Source organism: Pleuronectes platessa, chromosome 1, assembly GCF_947347685.1.
Source record: "Pleuronectes platessa chromosome 1, fPlePla1.1, whole genome shotgun sequence".
Classification (NCBI taxonomy): domain Eukaryota; kingdom Metazoa; phylum Chordata; class Actinopteri; order Pleuronectiformes; family Pleuronectidae; genus Pleuronectes; species Pleuronectes platessa.
This window is the reverse complement of record NC_070626.1, coordinates 2,111,009-2,129,614: the sequence shown is the minus strand read 5'-3', so window position 1 is coordinate 2,129,614 and position 18,606 is coordinate 2,111,009. Positions and strand designations below refer to the sequence as shown.

The 18,606-nt window shown below is 37.7% G+C and overlaps 1 protein-coding gene across 3 annotated transcripts in view; it reads left to right on the top strand.

Moving 5' to 3' along the window:
* The window catches only part of ano1a (anoctamin 1, calcium activated chloride channel a), a 62,457-nt gene that overhangs the window by 12,002 nt on the left and 31,849 nt on the right, over positions 1-18,606 (top strand). For all 3 annotated transcript variants that reach the window (XM_053420398.1, XM_053420389.1, XM_053420380.1), the window contains exons 3-12: positions 949-1,296; positions 3,485-3,583; positions 4,251-4,402; positions 7,863-7,917; positions 8,805-8,856; positions 9,985-10,040; positions 10,697-10,738; positions 14,640-14,704; positions 15,213-15,347; positions 18,315-18,475. In XM_053420398.1, coding sequence (XP_053276373.1) covers positions 949-1,296; positions 3,485-3,583; positions 4,251-4,402; positions 7,863-7,917; positions 8,805-8,856; positions 9,985-10,040; positions 10,697-10,738; positions 14,640-14,704; positions 15,213-15,347; positions 18,315-18,475 — 1,165 coding nt within the window. The remainder of the gene's footprint in view (positions 1-948; positions 1,297-3,484; positions 3,584-4,250; positions 4,403-7,862; positions 7,918-8,804; positions 8,857-9,984; positions 10,041-10,696; positions 10,739-14,639; positions 14,705-15,212; positions 15,348-18,314; positions 18,476-18,606) is intronic.

Genomic DNA, 18,606 nt, shown 5'->3' with positions numbered 1-18,606 from the left:
GTATAGTGGTTTGGTGCCTTTGTAATTGGTGGTCAGCCACTCAACATAGAATGCCATAGATTCCCTTACTTTTCTTGATCTCACAAGTCATCTTGCTTCACAGCCATGTGCTCTGCTATGACCTCAGGTTACTCTGGCTGCCAAGTAAACTTTTGTTGAAAAAAAAGTTGGAGGTGATGACGTGATGACAGCAATATTTAGAACAGCTAGGAAATGTAAGCTTTTAAAGTTTAGGTTAATAAATAACTGGCAATTCCTGTATGTTGCTAGTTGTATGTAATAGGTAATAGTTGTAACTTTTTTTTTGCCATTTTATTTATATCAAATCAGAATGATTACACTCTTCTATGACCTTATAATCATGGTCATTGTGAACATTGTGATAACCTCAGAAAATCGGTAGCTTCAAGGGTTTATGTACGCATATGGTAATGGTAAATCCTTTTTATTTATATAGCGCTTTTCTAATCTTGATGACCACTCAAAGCGCTTTACAGTTTTTACATTCACCCATTCACACACACACGTCAAACTTTTCATAAACTTCAGATTTGCCAAAACATAATCATCATGTTTAATTTGCCATAAAAACTTTACTACAATCAGCAGGGGAAACTCATGAAGGACATGTAGAAGGTCAGTGCCATTAAAAACTACAAAAAATTACTGAAAATTATAGGTGTTTAGATGCTCCAAATAAATTTGCCATTTATAATGCTAATGCTAATAATAAGAATAAGAATAAGAATAATATTTTCCTTAGAAGGTGACTGCTCATTTAGTGATCACTCAAAATGAGTGAATTAAACTGACCCATCTCCCCTCATACAAGAAACTCTACTGAGACTCTTGAACTTAATAGTATTTTGTCAACCTATTCTTTATTGATAAGAAATAGGAAATGTTTATAAATTAATCTATGATACTTTGTTTCTGTCTTGCTTCTAGCCAATGAAAATTCTTTATGCGGACCCCTTCTCCCCACTATACCCTGGGCTAGGCCCATACTTTTCTGATGGGTGTCGCCGGGTGGACTATGTGTTGGCATACCACATCCTGAAGCCCAGCAGCGTCCCGCGCAGGTCATCCAAATTTGGCGACAACAACTTCATCCGAAGGCTTCGCCGCAGCCTGAGTATGAGAAGCAGCCGAGCCCCACTGCAGCCAAAGGAGGACCCGGAAATTGCCGCCCAGGAGCAACGGATGGACTATCATGAGGATGACAAGCGCTTCAGACGAGAGGAGTTTGAGGAGAACCTCTTGGAGACAGGACTGGAGTTAGAAAAGGATGAAGGGGTGAGAAAGGGGGGAAAGTTTACAGAGCTGAATGTGATTTGGTATGGTGAAAACACAAAGGAATTGGAAAGAGGTATAACATGTATGTCCTCTTGACTGAAAGGAATAGTTCACCCAAAAATGATAATTCACTCATTATCTACTCACCCGTATACTGGTGGAGGGGTGGGTGAAGTGTATTTAGTGTTATTAAAAAAAGAAAATTATACATTTTCAATTCAATTTTTGTGTAGCGCAAAAATCATAATATACATTATCTCCAGGCACTTTGCCTAGACATTTAGATTGTGAGTATGATTTAAGTGCACAGCAAATTAGTCTATTTTGGCATTTTTATAGTTTAATTAAACAAATGTTGCAAAATAGTATTGCCTAAGGAGCTGTTGAAATGCACAATTTAGACAAATTAGTTTGCTCAGCAACTTCCTGGATAGATGTTATGTTTATATTATCATAATATAATAAAATCTGTTTTTGTTTTGTTAACACAAGCTAACTGACTGAGCTAAGTTGGTCTGCTGCCTAACAGCCATTAAATTGATTTTAATTCATGTCTTTGAACAGACTCCGGAGAGTTACTTTACATTATTAGGTTTATTTTTATCTCATCAGTGAGTGAATGTTTGTTAGACCATATTCCTGGTAGTTTCGGTGTCACTACTGTGTAATTGCTCTGTGAGTGAACCCATGGATACATTTGTTTTCTTTAATGGAGAACCAATGCTTCCGCTGGTCATTTCTTTGCCACTTTTTAGTGGAAAAGACAAATGGAGATTTCATTGACTTCTCACACACTGCATCACCCATTAAGAGCTGTATGAGCCAACCTATATACTGAAAAAGGCTCTTAGAAAGACTAATAGGCTTGACAATGAGTTGGCAAATGTTTGAGAAAGGGTCCTACAGATGTGTAGGCCGGTGTGTTATTATAATATACTTTTTCAGTGGGTGATTATGTATGGGTTGAATGGGTTTTAGTAGCTTGATATACAGAAGAAATGGCTATAATTACATTTCCAGTATATTATTTTCTTTTTCAATACAGCCTGGTGTATTTGATCATAAATACCATGACTGCCAACCCAAGGAAACCAAGCTGGAACCTGTAACATTCTACATGTTTCTGGAATGGATGCAAACATTATTTATATACGCCATTGCTGTTTGTTTGTTTTATTTGTGTAGACTGCATATTGGCTACTAACAGGACATGCAGCTGTGGACTTGAAAGCTGACCACATATGCACACACACTATGCAAACTACGATCGGGAGTACCCAGACACATTCCCCACATGCACTCTAGACCTAGCACGATGGTGACCTCCATCCAAGAAGAACTTCTGTGTTTGTTAGGTCTAGATGAACAAAATGAACAAGTAGGAAAAATAAAAGAGTGTCTGTGACTGCCTAACATCAATCAGACCTATGTTGAGGAATACATATAGTGCATGAGTTTAATAATAATTCTGTACTATTTCATTAAATAAAATATGTATTTGTAAGAGACAGTTAAAAAGCACTTTATGAATCAGTCCCTAATCTGTTTGTGTCTATTAAATAACTAATCAATTACAAAATCCTTGGAAACACCATCCTCAAATGAAACTACGTAACTGGGTTTCATCCCCCCCTCCCCCCCTTTACAGTATATGTAATTTGGAATTTAATATAAACCCTTATTTGCCAAAATCCTTTCAACAATATTGTATTTTAGCTGTATCAAGTCATTTAGCAGAAACTGCATTTTACATTTTTGGGGCTTTGCTTATGATCAGCAGCAGAACACAAACCATTTGAGCATTTTACATTGAAATCCATGGTATATCTATCTATCTGTGTGATATATTCAGTACTCTCATTTAGCTACTCTGAATTGGTTATATTTCTGCATCAAGATGTGTCAGTGTGCTGACCTGAATGGTGTGAAGTGAGTCTGGCAGTGTAGGAGTGATTTATGTAAGTGTAGAGGCTGCAGACATAATCTCATATGCAGCAGTAGAGGCATCAGTTTGTGCTGAAGTGTATCTACCAGCTTAGCTTTAAATCGAACAGAAATGCAACATCTACCTTTTTCTAAATATGTACTGTTCATAGTAAACGTTCATATATTTTGCCAAACCATGATCTGTAATTCTGATGCATGTTCATAGATAATAGTTTCTGACTATTCAATGCTATTATTTCAGTGTAAGATACCTGGAATTGGGTTTTTGAAGATCCATGCTCCTTGGAATGTTCTGTGTCGAGAAGCTGAGTTCATGAAGCTCAAGATGCCAACAAAGAAGGTACTCTGCCCATCAGCATGTTGTCCATTTATCAAATGTTCATTCTCTGTAACTGAGGCAGAGGGGCCTGGCTCTCAGTGCTGCAGAGCTACATGGGAGGGAGTGTGAAGTTGAATGTTTTCTGTTGCTCCCTCCTTTCCATTCTTCAGTGTTATAAAACCCTTATGGGGTCATTTTGTGGTGACAGCTTTTATAAGCCAGATAATGATAATTTGATCGAAATCCAATGCAAATGCAGAATGCAGATTGTAATCAAACAGTTTAATAATCAAACATTTGTGCCGTAATTCACAGTCCATTGTTAATATACAAGGAAAGAGTGCAATACAAAAATCATTAGAATCTACTTTGCACTCATTGTCAGAGTCAGACATATTGGATATTAATTAAAAACACTATAACATCAGCAGGCTCAGTCCCAAACTACCAACTACATTATTTAAAGCCTAAACTTAAGTCCCAAGTAAGCTTTTTGCATTTCTGGAAGCAAGTATTTATGCAACCTCAGAATTTAGACCATACTATATCACACACTTTGTTAACGACCAGATGACAAATAAATTAAATAGTTTGAAGAAGTTTCGGTAGAAATTAAGCAGTTTACAGCGATTTCATGTAAAATGCAGTTCTCATTTCCAGGTAAACAATTATTTTGCCTAATCTACAGATGTACGATGTGAAACAAGGAAGTAATCTGGTGGAGAAGATCAGACTCTTCATTCACAAAGTCACAGCTCCACTGCATCCAAAAGTAGATGCCAACAGACCACAAACACGCAAATCCCTCTCTCACCCTTTCTCAAGGGAGAAGCAGCATCTGTGAGTAAAACCTCTGCAGACTATTTGCTTTTACTTTTTTTTTTTACTTGTAAAAAAGAGATTGTGTGTATTTCAGCAACTGTGTTCATCCATGTACAGAGCAGTAGACTTGGCATGAAAATGTTCAGCCAACCCTGCAGGGCTTTTAGTCTCTTTTAACTCGCTCTTTTGCTCTATGGGATCATACCTTTCTGGTTAACTACACTGCCTATGCACTAAACACCCAAAGTTAGAAAGTTGGTGGCGAATATGATGGAGTATTTATCAGTAAGACATTTCCGTATCAAGTTCAGCTTAAATACAGCGATGAGAAGGAATATTGGACTTTGGAATGATAGGTACATTTTTTGTTAAGAGGAGCCACCCAGTGGCTTCAATTATTGACAAAGCTCAGAGAAGTGAAAACAATTGAGCTGTAAATTAGTATCAAATAGTGTCAAGCTTTCTGATTAGAGTCTGACTGGAAAGTTAAAGCATGTCATTCAACTGCTGCCCTCCTTATCCCACAGCTTTCTCACATCCTACGGGAACAAATGTAGCTACTGGATTTAGAAAATAAATGTGTTGAAATATCTAAATAAAGCATTTACACTGACTATTGGATTAACTACATACAGCAGTCACAACTTCAGTGAGGCTTCCTTTCCTATCAAGTAAAATCCCTTTCAAAGGCAGCGATTAAAGAAGAAAAATATCTTGGTATAAAAGCCAGCCTCCCGGGATGTGTAGAGGAGAGAGTGGGCAGTGGGCAGCTATATTTACAGCTCTGACTAACAGCCAGCTGGAAATCTCCCTCCTAATATTTTCCATCACTTGATATTCATCTTTTCAAGAACACTCAAAGTCAGCTCTGAGATTAAAGTTGGTATAAAGGATTATAATCCAACACAAATTTTGTCCAATTCAGCAAATATATCAAGAAATAAATGGGGAGAAAAGCTGGACAGACCCACAAAACACTATTCATGACAGTCTGCAAAATGTGTAATTTGTGCTTAAGCACGGGAAAAAGGAAGGAGGCAGTAGGAGTAAGAGATGGTAAATCTAGCAAATGCTAACAGAAAATGTCAATTGAAGTATTACTAGAGGAAGGAAAAGAAGCAGACTATAGTTTGTCTCAACCAGATCGTGTGGTGTTTTGACTGGGATTTATTAGGACTGCAGATGACAGCAACAACATTAAAGTGAGTGCATGGAAGGAACACTGACTGACATTGGCCCTAAGAGTGATGTCTCCAACAAATTCACATTGTGGAAAACCTTTTAAAAGTGCTATGAACAGACAAGGTTTATGAGGTGTGTCAACAGTGGTTAGGCTTTCAAGTGGTGAAGAATGCACATTCAGACTGGGAAAGCAATTCAGACTTGGACGTTAACCACATATGACAGGCAAACAGAAAGCAGTAAAGAGACTGGTCAAAACTTTATTGATTTGTTAGCAATCACCAAACAGCTCCTGGGCTCAGTCTGAATCAAGTCTACAGGTGTAACATTGCTGTGACCATACCAAATTTGTTTAGCATTGATTGGCTAGTTGAGTTGATTGTTGCTAACTTGTCATGCCTCATACACTACGCTGATAGTGCGGGCTAAATGCTGTTAGCTATTTCCACATATTGGTAGGCTTATGTGTTGTAGAGTGTTATATGGTTGGTGATTTAAAATGATTACTTCCTTTACATTTGGCATGTAACTCTACTAAAGGACTGGAACCACAGATAAAATCTCACTGTGCCACAAATCATTTGGGTCATTAATTTAAGACAGGGGCCTTTATCAGATATACATAGTCTTTAGCATGAACACTAAACTCGCTTAGGCATCTCTGGCTGAATCTCAGTCATGTCCCCACTCCACTTCTATGCCGGAAAAGATCTTGGAAAGGAGAAGGAAGCAAAGACTTGTAGAGTCATGACCCCTGCCTGTTGGAAGACACCTCTAGGTGGAAATGACAAATACTGATTGCGAGACATGCCTCCATTCTTTGAGAAGCATCTCCAAGGCAAACCAGACAGTTAGGGAACAGAGTAGGCTATTTCCGAGTAGGGTCTGGAACTATGCTTGTCTACACAATGCAGGCTACACAGAGAATAGATACAAATATTAACTCAAGTAATGAAAGAGGCATTGATTTTATATTTGTATCCAGGAATGCTCTTAATGGATTTCCCTTTCCATATTGTGAATAATAATAATAATTTAAAAAGAATGTCTGTCAGTTTATTTAAAATGAATCCAAATATATTCTAATGATAATTTAACTCTTGTCTTGCATACCACACATTGCATGTTGGCTATATTAGCAATACATTCGAAAGTTAAGGTTTTGCTACCCCAGTTTGTGTCCTAAAAAATAAAACCATCATCATACAGTCCCCGCAATCGGATGATTGATGATCGAAGCAGCCTATCTATTTCAAAGGTAATTTTGATATTTTCAGGAACTGACAAAAATAAGTAATGATAAAGTCACATATTTTGGACCTCCTTTTGGTTGTGTCAGAATGACCCACCACTGATCTATCACAGCAAACTGACTGATAGAGCAACGTTTTTAGTCACAGTTTAAAAAGTTTTCAGTGGCACAAAGTGAAAGATTTAAGTCTTCAGATAACTTTGTTTATTTTGAGTTTTAGTCAGACATTGGATGGAATAATTTTTTCTTTTGAGGATGCATCACTTTGTGTAATGATCTTTCCTTTTATCCAGTTGCTCTACACTGAGATGATTTTCTATTGATTATTCTCTCATTATCTCATACATGGTAAATGTCAATTTTACTGTCATGGTTTTGCTCTGAGGTTTATAAGCAAGGAGACATAGGTCTGTTTCTACTTATATCCACTTCTTAGACCTCCACAGCTTGCGTGTCCCTACATACAGTACCTGCTGAATGTCAGTGAATGTTGCCACTGATGTAAATAGCCAATGCAGATGAAGTAATTATGAGAATAAATAGCAGGGTTGAGTGATTGAGCCAACAAGGATTTATAGAGGTTTCTTTCTTGCAGCCATTCTTCTTTTGTTAATCATCAGCTGGTTGTGAAATTGCGGCCTGCTCTTACTGTAGATTAACTTAACGCCTTAGACTCCATTCTGTTGTACTTGTTAACATACATTGTGTAACTTATTTGTTTTGCTTTTGGTCTTACTTGTGCATGTCATTTTGGGAACATAAAACAGATTTGGGCTTTAAGTCAGTGTAAGCATGATGTAAGCTAATAAGTATATTTTACATCCAATCTTGTCTGATATTTCTCTAATCTTGATTTGTTGTGTACATTGACAGCAAAAACCATGTTCGCATTATATAGACCTAAACTCAGTAGCAGTTGAATTTCATTCATCTTTCTCAAATTTTGTCTCTCCTAAATGGTCTGCAGGACAATGCTGCTATCAGCCTGCACTCTTTCTCTACATTTACCATTAAAACTAGATTCTGTTTGCTTTTTCTTGCCAGATTCGATCTGTCTGACAGGGACAAGTTCTTCGACAGCAAGACCAGGAGCTCAATTGTAAGTACTGGTTTGAATAGATACGGGACTGGAGGCTGGTGTCTCGATTCGCGAATCATGCTTGTCATCTCACAACAAAGACTTTTAATCGTGGGCTACCAGCGGGGACTTTTGGGGCTTCTATGTGACTATTTAATGGAAGGGCTGCCATGAAAACTGAAAAGAAGTTGCAAATTTCTGTCATACATATGCTGCTACAATGACATACACACAAGCACATTGTAGCCATGTTTATAAATTAACTTTTGATCCTATTACAGACGTAGCACAAAACTGGTGACTGTCTTGTCTGAGATATGTTTCCACCTACTGGATATGCTGTGCTTGGTTCGGGCGAGGGGTGGCACCCAGGAGAAATAATAGAACACAATTAACACACCCACTCACTCCCAGTGAATTTTCTGAAGAGTCTCTATTCACACATGGGCTCAATATTACACACTTTATTCTAGGGAGCCGGCAGGGAACTCTGCGTTTAATTTCCGGTTTCAGCGATTCGGACATAAGTGTTCACAGCTCCTTTGGGTAAAGGGTAGAAAAGATCTGCATGAAAACAGCTGCACACCCACTCAGCACGAGACTAATGACTTGGATATGTGATTGACTTCTCATTATGGATGGAGCTCCTCATCACAGCAGTTATTGGCTCCCAGGCTCATCTCTTAACTCTCTGTGTATAATACATATGTTTTACACTGAGCTGATCAGCAGCCTCTTTGAGGACAGACATACAAATGTTTTACCTGCTTAATATTCCTTTTAACAATCTCACCTGGGCTATGGTATAAGTATATAAATACAACTCATCCTCCTCTGTATATCTAAATCTTCATATTTTTAGGGTTGAAGCTTCTCAGTGAAACATGAGATTTTTTTTGTAACATTAGGTCTACGAGGTACTGAAGAGGATAAGATGCACCAGAGCCAAATACTCCATGGGTAAGTCCTCTGAATATATCTCTAACACCCAGCATAAATCTATATGCAGTTAATCCGGTCCCCCTTTTTCATTGGTGTATAGCAGAGGTCTTCAACAGGGGGTCCGCGGAGGTACTGCAGGGGGGTCACGAAATGTTTGGTTGATTAGAGAATTTGTTATATTTTTTGATTTATTTTCGAACCAATTTTTTTTCCACAAATTTAAATGTCTTTAAATAACACATTAACATGCATCCAACATATTGAGAGGCTGATTTGACCCTCTGCCTGACAACCTCCATCTGTCCAAGGTCAGATAAGTTGTTTGAAACCCATCAGGGTCCGACATTTCACTAATGTGAGAGTATGTGTGCCATCCACAAATGGCTTGAGGATTCACTGTCTCTTCTACATGTATGTTTAAAATAAAAACATGAATATATGAACCCGTGTTATATTTGAATAGCTTAGTATTTAATGCACAATAACAGGGTAGCTATGTTTATATATGGCACTAGGCCAAGTTTAATATAAAACACAATTTTATACAATATTTATAGTAGGGGGTCCCTGCTCCATCTCTCCACCAGTTTGGGGGTCCTTGGCCTGAAAAACGTTGAAGACCCCTGGTGTATAGTGTAATTACTACCACAGAGTAGAGGAGGGTTTGGAATACTCTCTGCCTGTGTATTTAATATGAAGTCTCATCTCTTTTGTGACCTTTTATTTATTTATTAGGTAAAAAATATAACACTTAGTTAAAAAGAAGATTCAATTCTGCTCTCTATTTGTTCTGCCTTTGGAAAGACATCCAACATCCAATGATTGTGCAGCATTTTCTGTCTTGTAGTTGCTAGCTCAGCAAAGGAATGACAGCTTTGTGTTGTGTTGTAAATAACAGTAAAGCAACAAAAAAATTGGATTGTGGGATTAAGTAGGCATGCTGAGGACTGTGCCTATGTAGCTGTGACATCCCAAAATGAAGGAAGAGTCCTTGTGGCTCTTTTTAAGATACTTTTTCGGAATAGAGGCAGTGTTCATTTTTCTGTGAATAGATACGTTCACAGTATATATAAGTAACATATACCTGCTTTATAATCGTATGTGTGTGCCTGTATTGTAATACACACTGAATATATCGTCCTACAGGGATCACCAGTCTGCTAGCCAATGGTGTCTACACGTCAGCTTACCCTCTGCATGATGTGAGTATGTCATTATCACACCTCCAAAGGCCTGAGATTAGTTGATAATCTGCACTTCATTTCCAGAGAGAAATATTCCTTAAACTCAGAGATTTCTAAAAAACATGTATGTGCGAATACATACAATTATAAGTCTTTTCTATTAATGTTTGTAGAATGTATTATATTTATAACATGTAATTTATATACCTATACATTATGAATAAAGATTAAAAATATTGTAATGAAAAATATGACCATATGTACACTTGTTAAATTTAAATTACAGGTTAAATTTGGTGCAGATCCGTATAAGGAACCAGATTTTGTCAATTAAAATATACAGTTCCTGGGTACATATCTTTTTACAGTTATTGTGGGATAACCAACATTCATTCCCTATATCAGAAAATGCCTGTGTTTAAGGTAAGCAGTTGGCAAAAAAGGTCTGTGTACATGGTAAATGTATCTGATGTCAATACATGCATATGCAATATGAGGATATTGGTGAAGGTATTTCCTCTCTAAATGCTCCTATAGTTTATGGAGAATAAATCTATTTGCGGTTCACGTTTAGGTTTCTAAATTAAATGCATTATTCATGCTTGTTGACCAAAGTATATTTACTGAAACTGAAACTGGGTGGGGGGTTGTGCTTGTACATTTATGTGTTATAGGGAGACATCGAGGAGGTGAATGCGGAACCTAATGACAGGAAGGTAAGTAAAGGCGATAAATTGGATCTAAGGTTACCACACCGACACTGTCAGCCCATTTAACAATACTGAATCATCAATCAGCCCAAAGAAACTACTTGCTGAAACTGGGGCGTTCTATTTTTATTTTCAATTAACAGTCCACATTCACAGACATTATTCAGATGTGGCTCGAAAGCAGAGCAATGGTGTCACTTGACTTGTGCATTTTAACAACCCGATTATATATATAGAGAGAGAAGCCCAGCGATTCTGATGTTTGTCTGATTTCTGAAAAATGACATGGGGCAGAATATGGAAAAGACAATAAAAATACTTTTTATTAAGAAACCTTTTATCTTTAACTTGTAGATTCATTAATACTGGCAGCCTTGGACTATTTTACAACAATACCTATCCCCCATACAGTCCAACAACAAAATGTACTTTGTTTTGTTTTGACACTGGTGTCATTAGGGTAAATTAAGTAATCACAGTCACCCCAAACAAACTCTGTCCAGTTAGTTGAGTTAATTTTAAGAAGTTCTGCAATGTAGTTGCAAATTTAGAATTATCTTAGATCAGAGCTGTGACAATAAGACCCACATTAAGAAGTAGACATTTCCTTTGAAGGGAGGGCTTTATATTAAAACCAAGACAGAGTATCATGGTAACTGTCCAGGTACAGGTCTATCAATATTAAAAGGAAAAGAATAGGCATTTTCTGTTTCTAAACTTTACTTGTTTAAGGATCACCTGTAACAAATTCATAATTACAAATCACAAATACATCCTTTCTGTTGCAGGAAATTTAATACATGCTGTATTGACATGTGATATGTCATAGACAAAAGTAAAATATTCTTGAATTGTATTACCACAAATGTATCTCATTAAATATTCATTTCTGAGTAGGATTTATTTGGAAAGTAACAGATGTGTCAGTGTCAGATTGGTTACATGATCAAGCCTATGTCTGCTACTATAGAAAAATAAAAGTAAGTCAGCAATATGAAGTGCTGAGTCTCCTCTCTCCTCCATAATTATACTTTAGGCCGTGTGTGTCACTAAGGCTACCGGCTTGTGTGTCTGTGTGTGTTTGTGTGTGCGTGTGTGTGGTTCTTTCACGAGCTCAATGTTCTGTGAAGCTGCCTGAACAATCCTCTGAACCTGCCTCTTGTGTTTAAGAGCCCTCATTTGACACCTTGCAGTGTGCTGCTCTGCCTGTGGATGGAGTGTAGATTGCATTTGAAAATGTTCCACCATTTCACAGTGATGTCTATATCATCAGCAGTAGTTGGAATAGAGCATTTTTGCAGTCAAATGTTTGGCGATAACTGTATCACATAGCATTGACTATGAATACGTTTGACCCCACCCCTATTAACCTAAACATTCTTGCAGTATGAATTATAGTACATTAAAAAACTATGTGTCTAGAATTAATACCAAAGTAAATCTAAATTCTTTCTACATTCCCTCTACTTTAAAATTCATCATTCACTAAAGAATGGCAACAGCAAGATGTACAACAATGATACATAATAATAATGATGATCTATGATAATATAAGTCATAGTTTATATTCTCCTTTAAAAAATGCTCGAGATGAATTTCAGTCTTAACTAAAGGTGCAAATTAAATTTATAAATATTTAAACTACAGTAATGAAGAAGTCATTCAAAATGTACATTCAATTGTCAAATTGTCACAGCTCTAATATTATAAATATTGAATATTAAGATAAATGCAGTGTATTATAACCTTTATTAAAATAATAGGACCACCACTGTTAGAACAAATTAAACATGACTCAAATACAAACAGCTTTTGAAAGTGCCAGCTATTTCCACTGATCATTAAAATAATAAAGTTTTAAATTGTATAAAAAGACTGAATATAATTTCTGGTCATGTAATAGCAGAGTTCTGCTAAATGACCAAAACTCTTTGCAATTATAGAACATTTTATCTCCAAAGGAACTGATCTGCCAACACAAATGAATGTGACTGCAACACTTGTTCATTTAAATGTTGCCTAGGGTGAATTGATCCACTGCAATCTCAATCTGAATAACCTGCTTGCAATATGTACAAATGTATTCTTAAATTTGTATCATTATTGTAACTTTAGGGATTGCAGTAGCATCATTGTAGTAAGATGTTCTTCTATATACTCAAGATGATATTTATAATTCAGACTCAGGGTCTCAGATTGCTTTCATTGTCACCATTGGTTAATCTGTTGCTCCGTCAATCTTGTGTGACCTGTGAAACACTTTATGCCTCCTGCAGCACAAACACAGGGACAAATTACACAATGTCTCAGGTAAATGCTGAATACTTACTTAATAATATATTCCATTTGATCTACCCTTCTGTTTCCATACTGGTTGACCTACTGTAAATGATTTAATGAAATGCTTCAATACGTTAAACTTAAATTAGCTATTGTCAAAAAGGCTTATACAGGATCAGTGGGAATAGGGCAGAATATATTTAATGCCTTCTAAATTATGATTGTTTTCGTATAACAATGGGTTCTCAGTGATGACCTGACAGAAATCCCTGCTGGACTAGAATCTGCTTTGAAGCTCTTTTAAGATAAATGTGGATATTCTGTTCAGCCTGTAGGTCAGTTTTTCATTACATTGATTTCCTGTCGACCAGTAACTCGTTTGGAAGCGTGACCATTGAACGATTGTGGTCTTACTGTACACCACTTACTTAGCACTCAATGAAAAAATATGTTACTGTGAATATGCTTCATCAGTGGATTTATAATGCAAATATGAGTGAAGGTGAATATTTTTCTTTAATGTATTAGACATGTGCTTTATAGTGATGCATAACAGCATAAATCCTCAAATAAAAACATGTAGTTAAATAATATCTGGTGGCCAGCACAAGCAAATATTGGCTAGTCATTCAAAAACTGTGGCTCAGTTAGCTGAACAGTAAAATTCAGTATAATGTATATAACGACTGCACTTATACATGTAGCACTTCTCTATCACCCTTGAGTTAATGGGAAAGCCATCGGGGGCACTTAGAGGTTCAGTGTTTTGCCTGAAGACTATTCCATATGTAGACTGGTGGAGCCACTGATCGAACCACCAACCTTCAGACCAGTAAATGACCTGCTCTACCTCATGGACCACAGCTGTCCTTTCATCAGTCAACAAGCCATTTCCCCAAGAGCTGTGAATTGTCAAGCCTCTCTTTATCAAAAATGAATGGCTTAGAGATATTTTTTTCTGATAGCAGCTTCTTCTGTTATGTCCAGCATATTGAGACGCATTCAGGTGATGGTGGGAGCAGCAGGCATAGGCAGAATGTAACGTATTTAGTCTGCTGCGAAGATCATGACTTTGTGTACAGCTCTTTGACACCAGCTTCAGCACTGATGTGCAAATGGGTGAATATCTCATATTTGAAACACTTTGAGTGGTCATCACGACTACAAAACAGTACATAAATGCCGTCCATTCATCATTTTTGAGTTTTTTCCAATTTTATGCAAATCAACTTGATCATCAGTCTTCTGATGTCGTTCTTTACAAGGCATGTTTCATGTCAGCAGATGAAAAACAACATCAAAATGTCTTTATTGTTTTATGAATCAAAGTCACTGTAACTCACACCTTCACTCTGATTTCACTAAACTCCAGGTTTGACAACTTATGACTCCAGTAGGCGTCTGCTGATATCATTAGCCTTGGGCTTCACATGCTTTTTTTGTACCTTTACTGTGAACATTTGAACAATGTGTTTAGTGACAAAAAAACACGATGATTGATTGATGACAGATTGTGTTTGTTTCTAGCTTGAACAAAGATCTCACCAGACTTATTTATACATTTATACATAAATGCAGGTGATTCCAATGGGTTCACTTACTTTTTGTATCAACCTTTTCTTTACAGCTGCTTTACCAGGAGTGGGCCAGCTACAGTGTCTTTTACAAGTACCAGCCCATTGGACTCATCAGGTCAGATCAACAACGGTGCTATTGTCACAATCATCAGGTCATTTAGACACATTTCCCTGCTTCACACATGTAACATGGCTGGTGCTCTTAGAGCAGCAAATACTACCTTGACCAGCCTGCAGGCAAGAAAGACAGATGAGAACTCTCACAAGCAGAATGATGCTCCAATGATGCTCTTACGTGGAAGCAATAGTCCTGTGGTAGGCTGAAGGAAAGATACTTTGAGTGTGAACTGTATCTGAGTATCTAATCTCTTACCAAGCACACTGAGGGAGTGTCAGGTAACACAACGCTGATGAAAATGGTTACATACAATGAGCTAGACTATTCTCCATCATCTGCAACAGTTGTGTGATAAATCTGTTTTTCTACACTATCAAGAATACTTCGATTTTAACATTTAGAGTCTTTAATGGAACATACTGGCAGGTATTCATTCCATGGGTCATGCAGTAATAGTGCTTAATTTGTAAATTAAAACCTTAAACCTTTGTATCTCTTTCCACAGGAAATATTTTGGGGAGAAGGTTGGACTGTATTTTGCTTGGCTAGGAGTCTACACACAGATGCTGATCCCTGCAGCCATCGTTGGAGTTATTGTATTCCTCTACGGCTGTGCCACTGTAGACAATAACATCCCTAGGTACTAAACGCACAAACACACATAAAATATCCCTACTGTTATCGAGCATTGCTTTTAGGATGTGGCACATTTTGATAGACACCAAAGAGTACTCACTCAGTGAACAACTGTTGTTGTTTTCCAAAACAAAATCTATTCAAGAGTTTTTGAATTTTGATAGCTCTTTGTGTTTGATATTGAATCTGAGATATTACATCTTTCCAAAATATGTAAGCTTGTTTCACAACAAGAATTTTCGATAATCAATTGGTAATTTTTTATATTTCTGGCATATTAATATTCTTAAATAGTTAAGATGACAGCTACGCTATAATAATAATTCCAAATCAAAACTAATAATCTTGTTTCTTTTATCAGAAACAGGATGAGTTGCCAGTCTTGTGTGTGTGACAGTTGGGTGCTATGTAAGAAAATACCCCCCAACAAATTTGACTCTTTACTTGTTTTCTGGAATTATACTAGCATTATCCTTAGCTATCTTCATTATAATTTTTTCATTGATGAGTTGGGTTGATCACCTTATATCGAAGCTGGCAAAACAACATGGTCACCTGTGCTGACATATTCACACTAGCTGGAAGAAGAAAGGGATTGACAACTTTACACCGGTTGCCTTTACTCAGGCACAGACTTCTTTGAACATGCAGTTGTCTGCTTCTGCTATCTAGGTGGTCTGACTTCCCTCTTGAGTATTGTTACAAGCCTTCTTGGATTCTGCTGCCTCCCTTCAGTGGCCACTATCGGTCAGTGCAGGTACAGGAACTGATACTGGGGCAAAGCTAAACATGAATCTACATGGGTTGATACAAGGGCCAAATCCAAGGTCATTGTTTACATCTCTCCATATAATTGTAACAACCTCTGGACTCAGCTGCCCTGTCCAGATGTAGTTTGTGGAAACATATTTTTTTATTAACAGGAAGAAGTGATAAAACAATGGTCGATGTTTACTTGGTCTAGGAAGTTACATTTGAAGCATTCGGAAGCAGCAGATGACTTGATAGATGTAGACATGTTGAAGTATGGTTTGACTCTCCATGGTAAATACTGGGCTCAGAAAACACCCTCAGAATAAGGATCTTTTCACATAATCCCATGCTAAAGCTTTATTTGAAATACATCGACAAGTCAGTATCAACGTGTACATGCAGAGAGCATCACCCTTGTTTGGCAATATGATGATTCACATATTTGACTAGGCATTCGATTTTGCCAGCCATTAGAGTTTACCTGAAATTTATAAATCATAGATTGAACTAGGGCTACGTTGTACCACTGGCGGGCCCGAGCACCCGCACGTTGAAGCCTGTTGCGGTCGGTGGAGAGAGCGATCGATGACCAAGCGCACATCATCGATCGTGCATACACTTCTCCACGTTGCATGCGTTTTGCGCTCTGCGGCAGTAGGTTTGCCAGTAGGTGGTGCCATCACTATTATTACGCACAGACATATAGATCTGTTCATGTAGGCGCTCTGATGTAGCGTGAGCAATTTTGTGTCAATTGGACAATGTTAACACAACTTAATTTTCACACCGATCAGTAGGTGGCGCTATGACCCTGAACTAATATTTATATGTGGAGCTGTTCAGATCAGTATTGTAATTATAGGTCAGTAGTTTGGAGCCGGTTGGATAATGCAGAGTGGATTAACAAAGTACTTCCTGTTTCCTGGAGAATCAGTAGGTGGCGCTATGACACTGAGGAAATATTGACACATAGAGCTGTTCAGGCTTGTACTCTTATCATGTGACAGAAGTTTGGTAGTGATAGGACAATGCACAGTGGACTTATGAAAACATCGTGTCCTTTGGCGAAGGATGATCCTTCGCCGCACCTCAATGTTTAAATGGTTTGAGGAAATGTCACAATTCTGACCTTGATTCAATGACTTGACTGAGCTCATTTGAGCTGTATATCGTAAAGCAGCCAGGAGCAGTTCATCAAAGTATAAAACATGTCACTTCATGTTGCCACCAGGGGGCGCTGTGATTTCAAGTCATAATTTCTGTGTAGATGTCATCAGGCCGGAACTCTTGTCTTACATGTCTAGTTTGGACTTGATTGGACCATGTATGTTCGAGATACAGATGCTCGTGTTTTGATGGCGTGTAACCAAACTTTAACGCCATGCCACGGTCACACGGTGTGCAGGGAAAAAAAATCCCTAAATCTCTTTTTATCTCAATCTTCTTGTGATGACACTCATCTGAATTTGAAGTTGATCTGATGAAAGCTCTACGACAAGTAAATCAAAGTAAAAATGTGGAATATGGCTAAAATGGCCACTAAATCCAAAATGGCGGGCTTCCTGTTGCGTTTTTCATAATGCTCCAAGAGGCTTTTTTCTATGATTAGTCACGATACACCTGTGTCTCGATTTTGGTGAAAATCGCTTATGTGGAAACTTAGGGGCTGGTTCCAGGGGGCGCTGTTGAGCCATTTTGCCACGCCCAATTCAAATTACTCCAGAATACTAAAATATCCGCAGACCTTGAATTTCCTGCAAAGTTTCACAACTTTTTGAGTATGTTTAGAACCTGAAAAAGCCCCCCAAAGGGATATAATAATAATAATAATAATAATAAAAATCCTTACAGATTCAATAGGGCCTCTCACCATTCGGTGCTCGGGCCCTAATAAGTTTGAGTCATTAGCCACATGTTCTACATTCTATCCAAAAGATCTTTCTCAATTGTTTCTCTGTAGAAAGTTTTTGCAAAAATGAATGCTGTACACTGTGAAATTATCCAGATGGTGCAAACAGTCTAAAGCTAATTCCTGACTTTCATACCCTCCTTAACGCACTGGTCATATGTTTCTGAAACAGGAAGGGATACAACCTTGACACTTGTAATCACAACAAGCCTGTTGTAAACATATAATGTGAAATTCAGCCCTCCATCATCCTTTTACTGTCTCCCCCCTCGAATAACTAATATCTTCCACCCAACTCTTTGTTGTCAGTATGGAGATTTGTGATCCAAGGAACAATATCACCATGTGCCCGCTGTGTGACCACGCCTGCAGCTACTGGAAGTTGGTGACTGCTTGTGGCACAGCCCGTGCCAGCCACCTGTTCGACAATCCAGCCACTGTCTTCTTCTCCATCTTCATGGCCCTCTGGGGTAAGGGCATATTATTATCTAATCACACCAACAGCAACGAAGGGGTCCAATAAACCTGATTAGATGAGCAGGATCTTACTAATACAGGTTGTGTATCTTAGCATTGCTAGAGAACAAATCCAATTCATAAA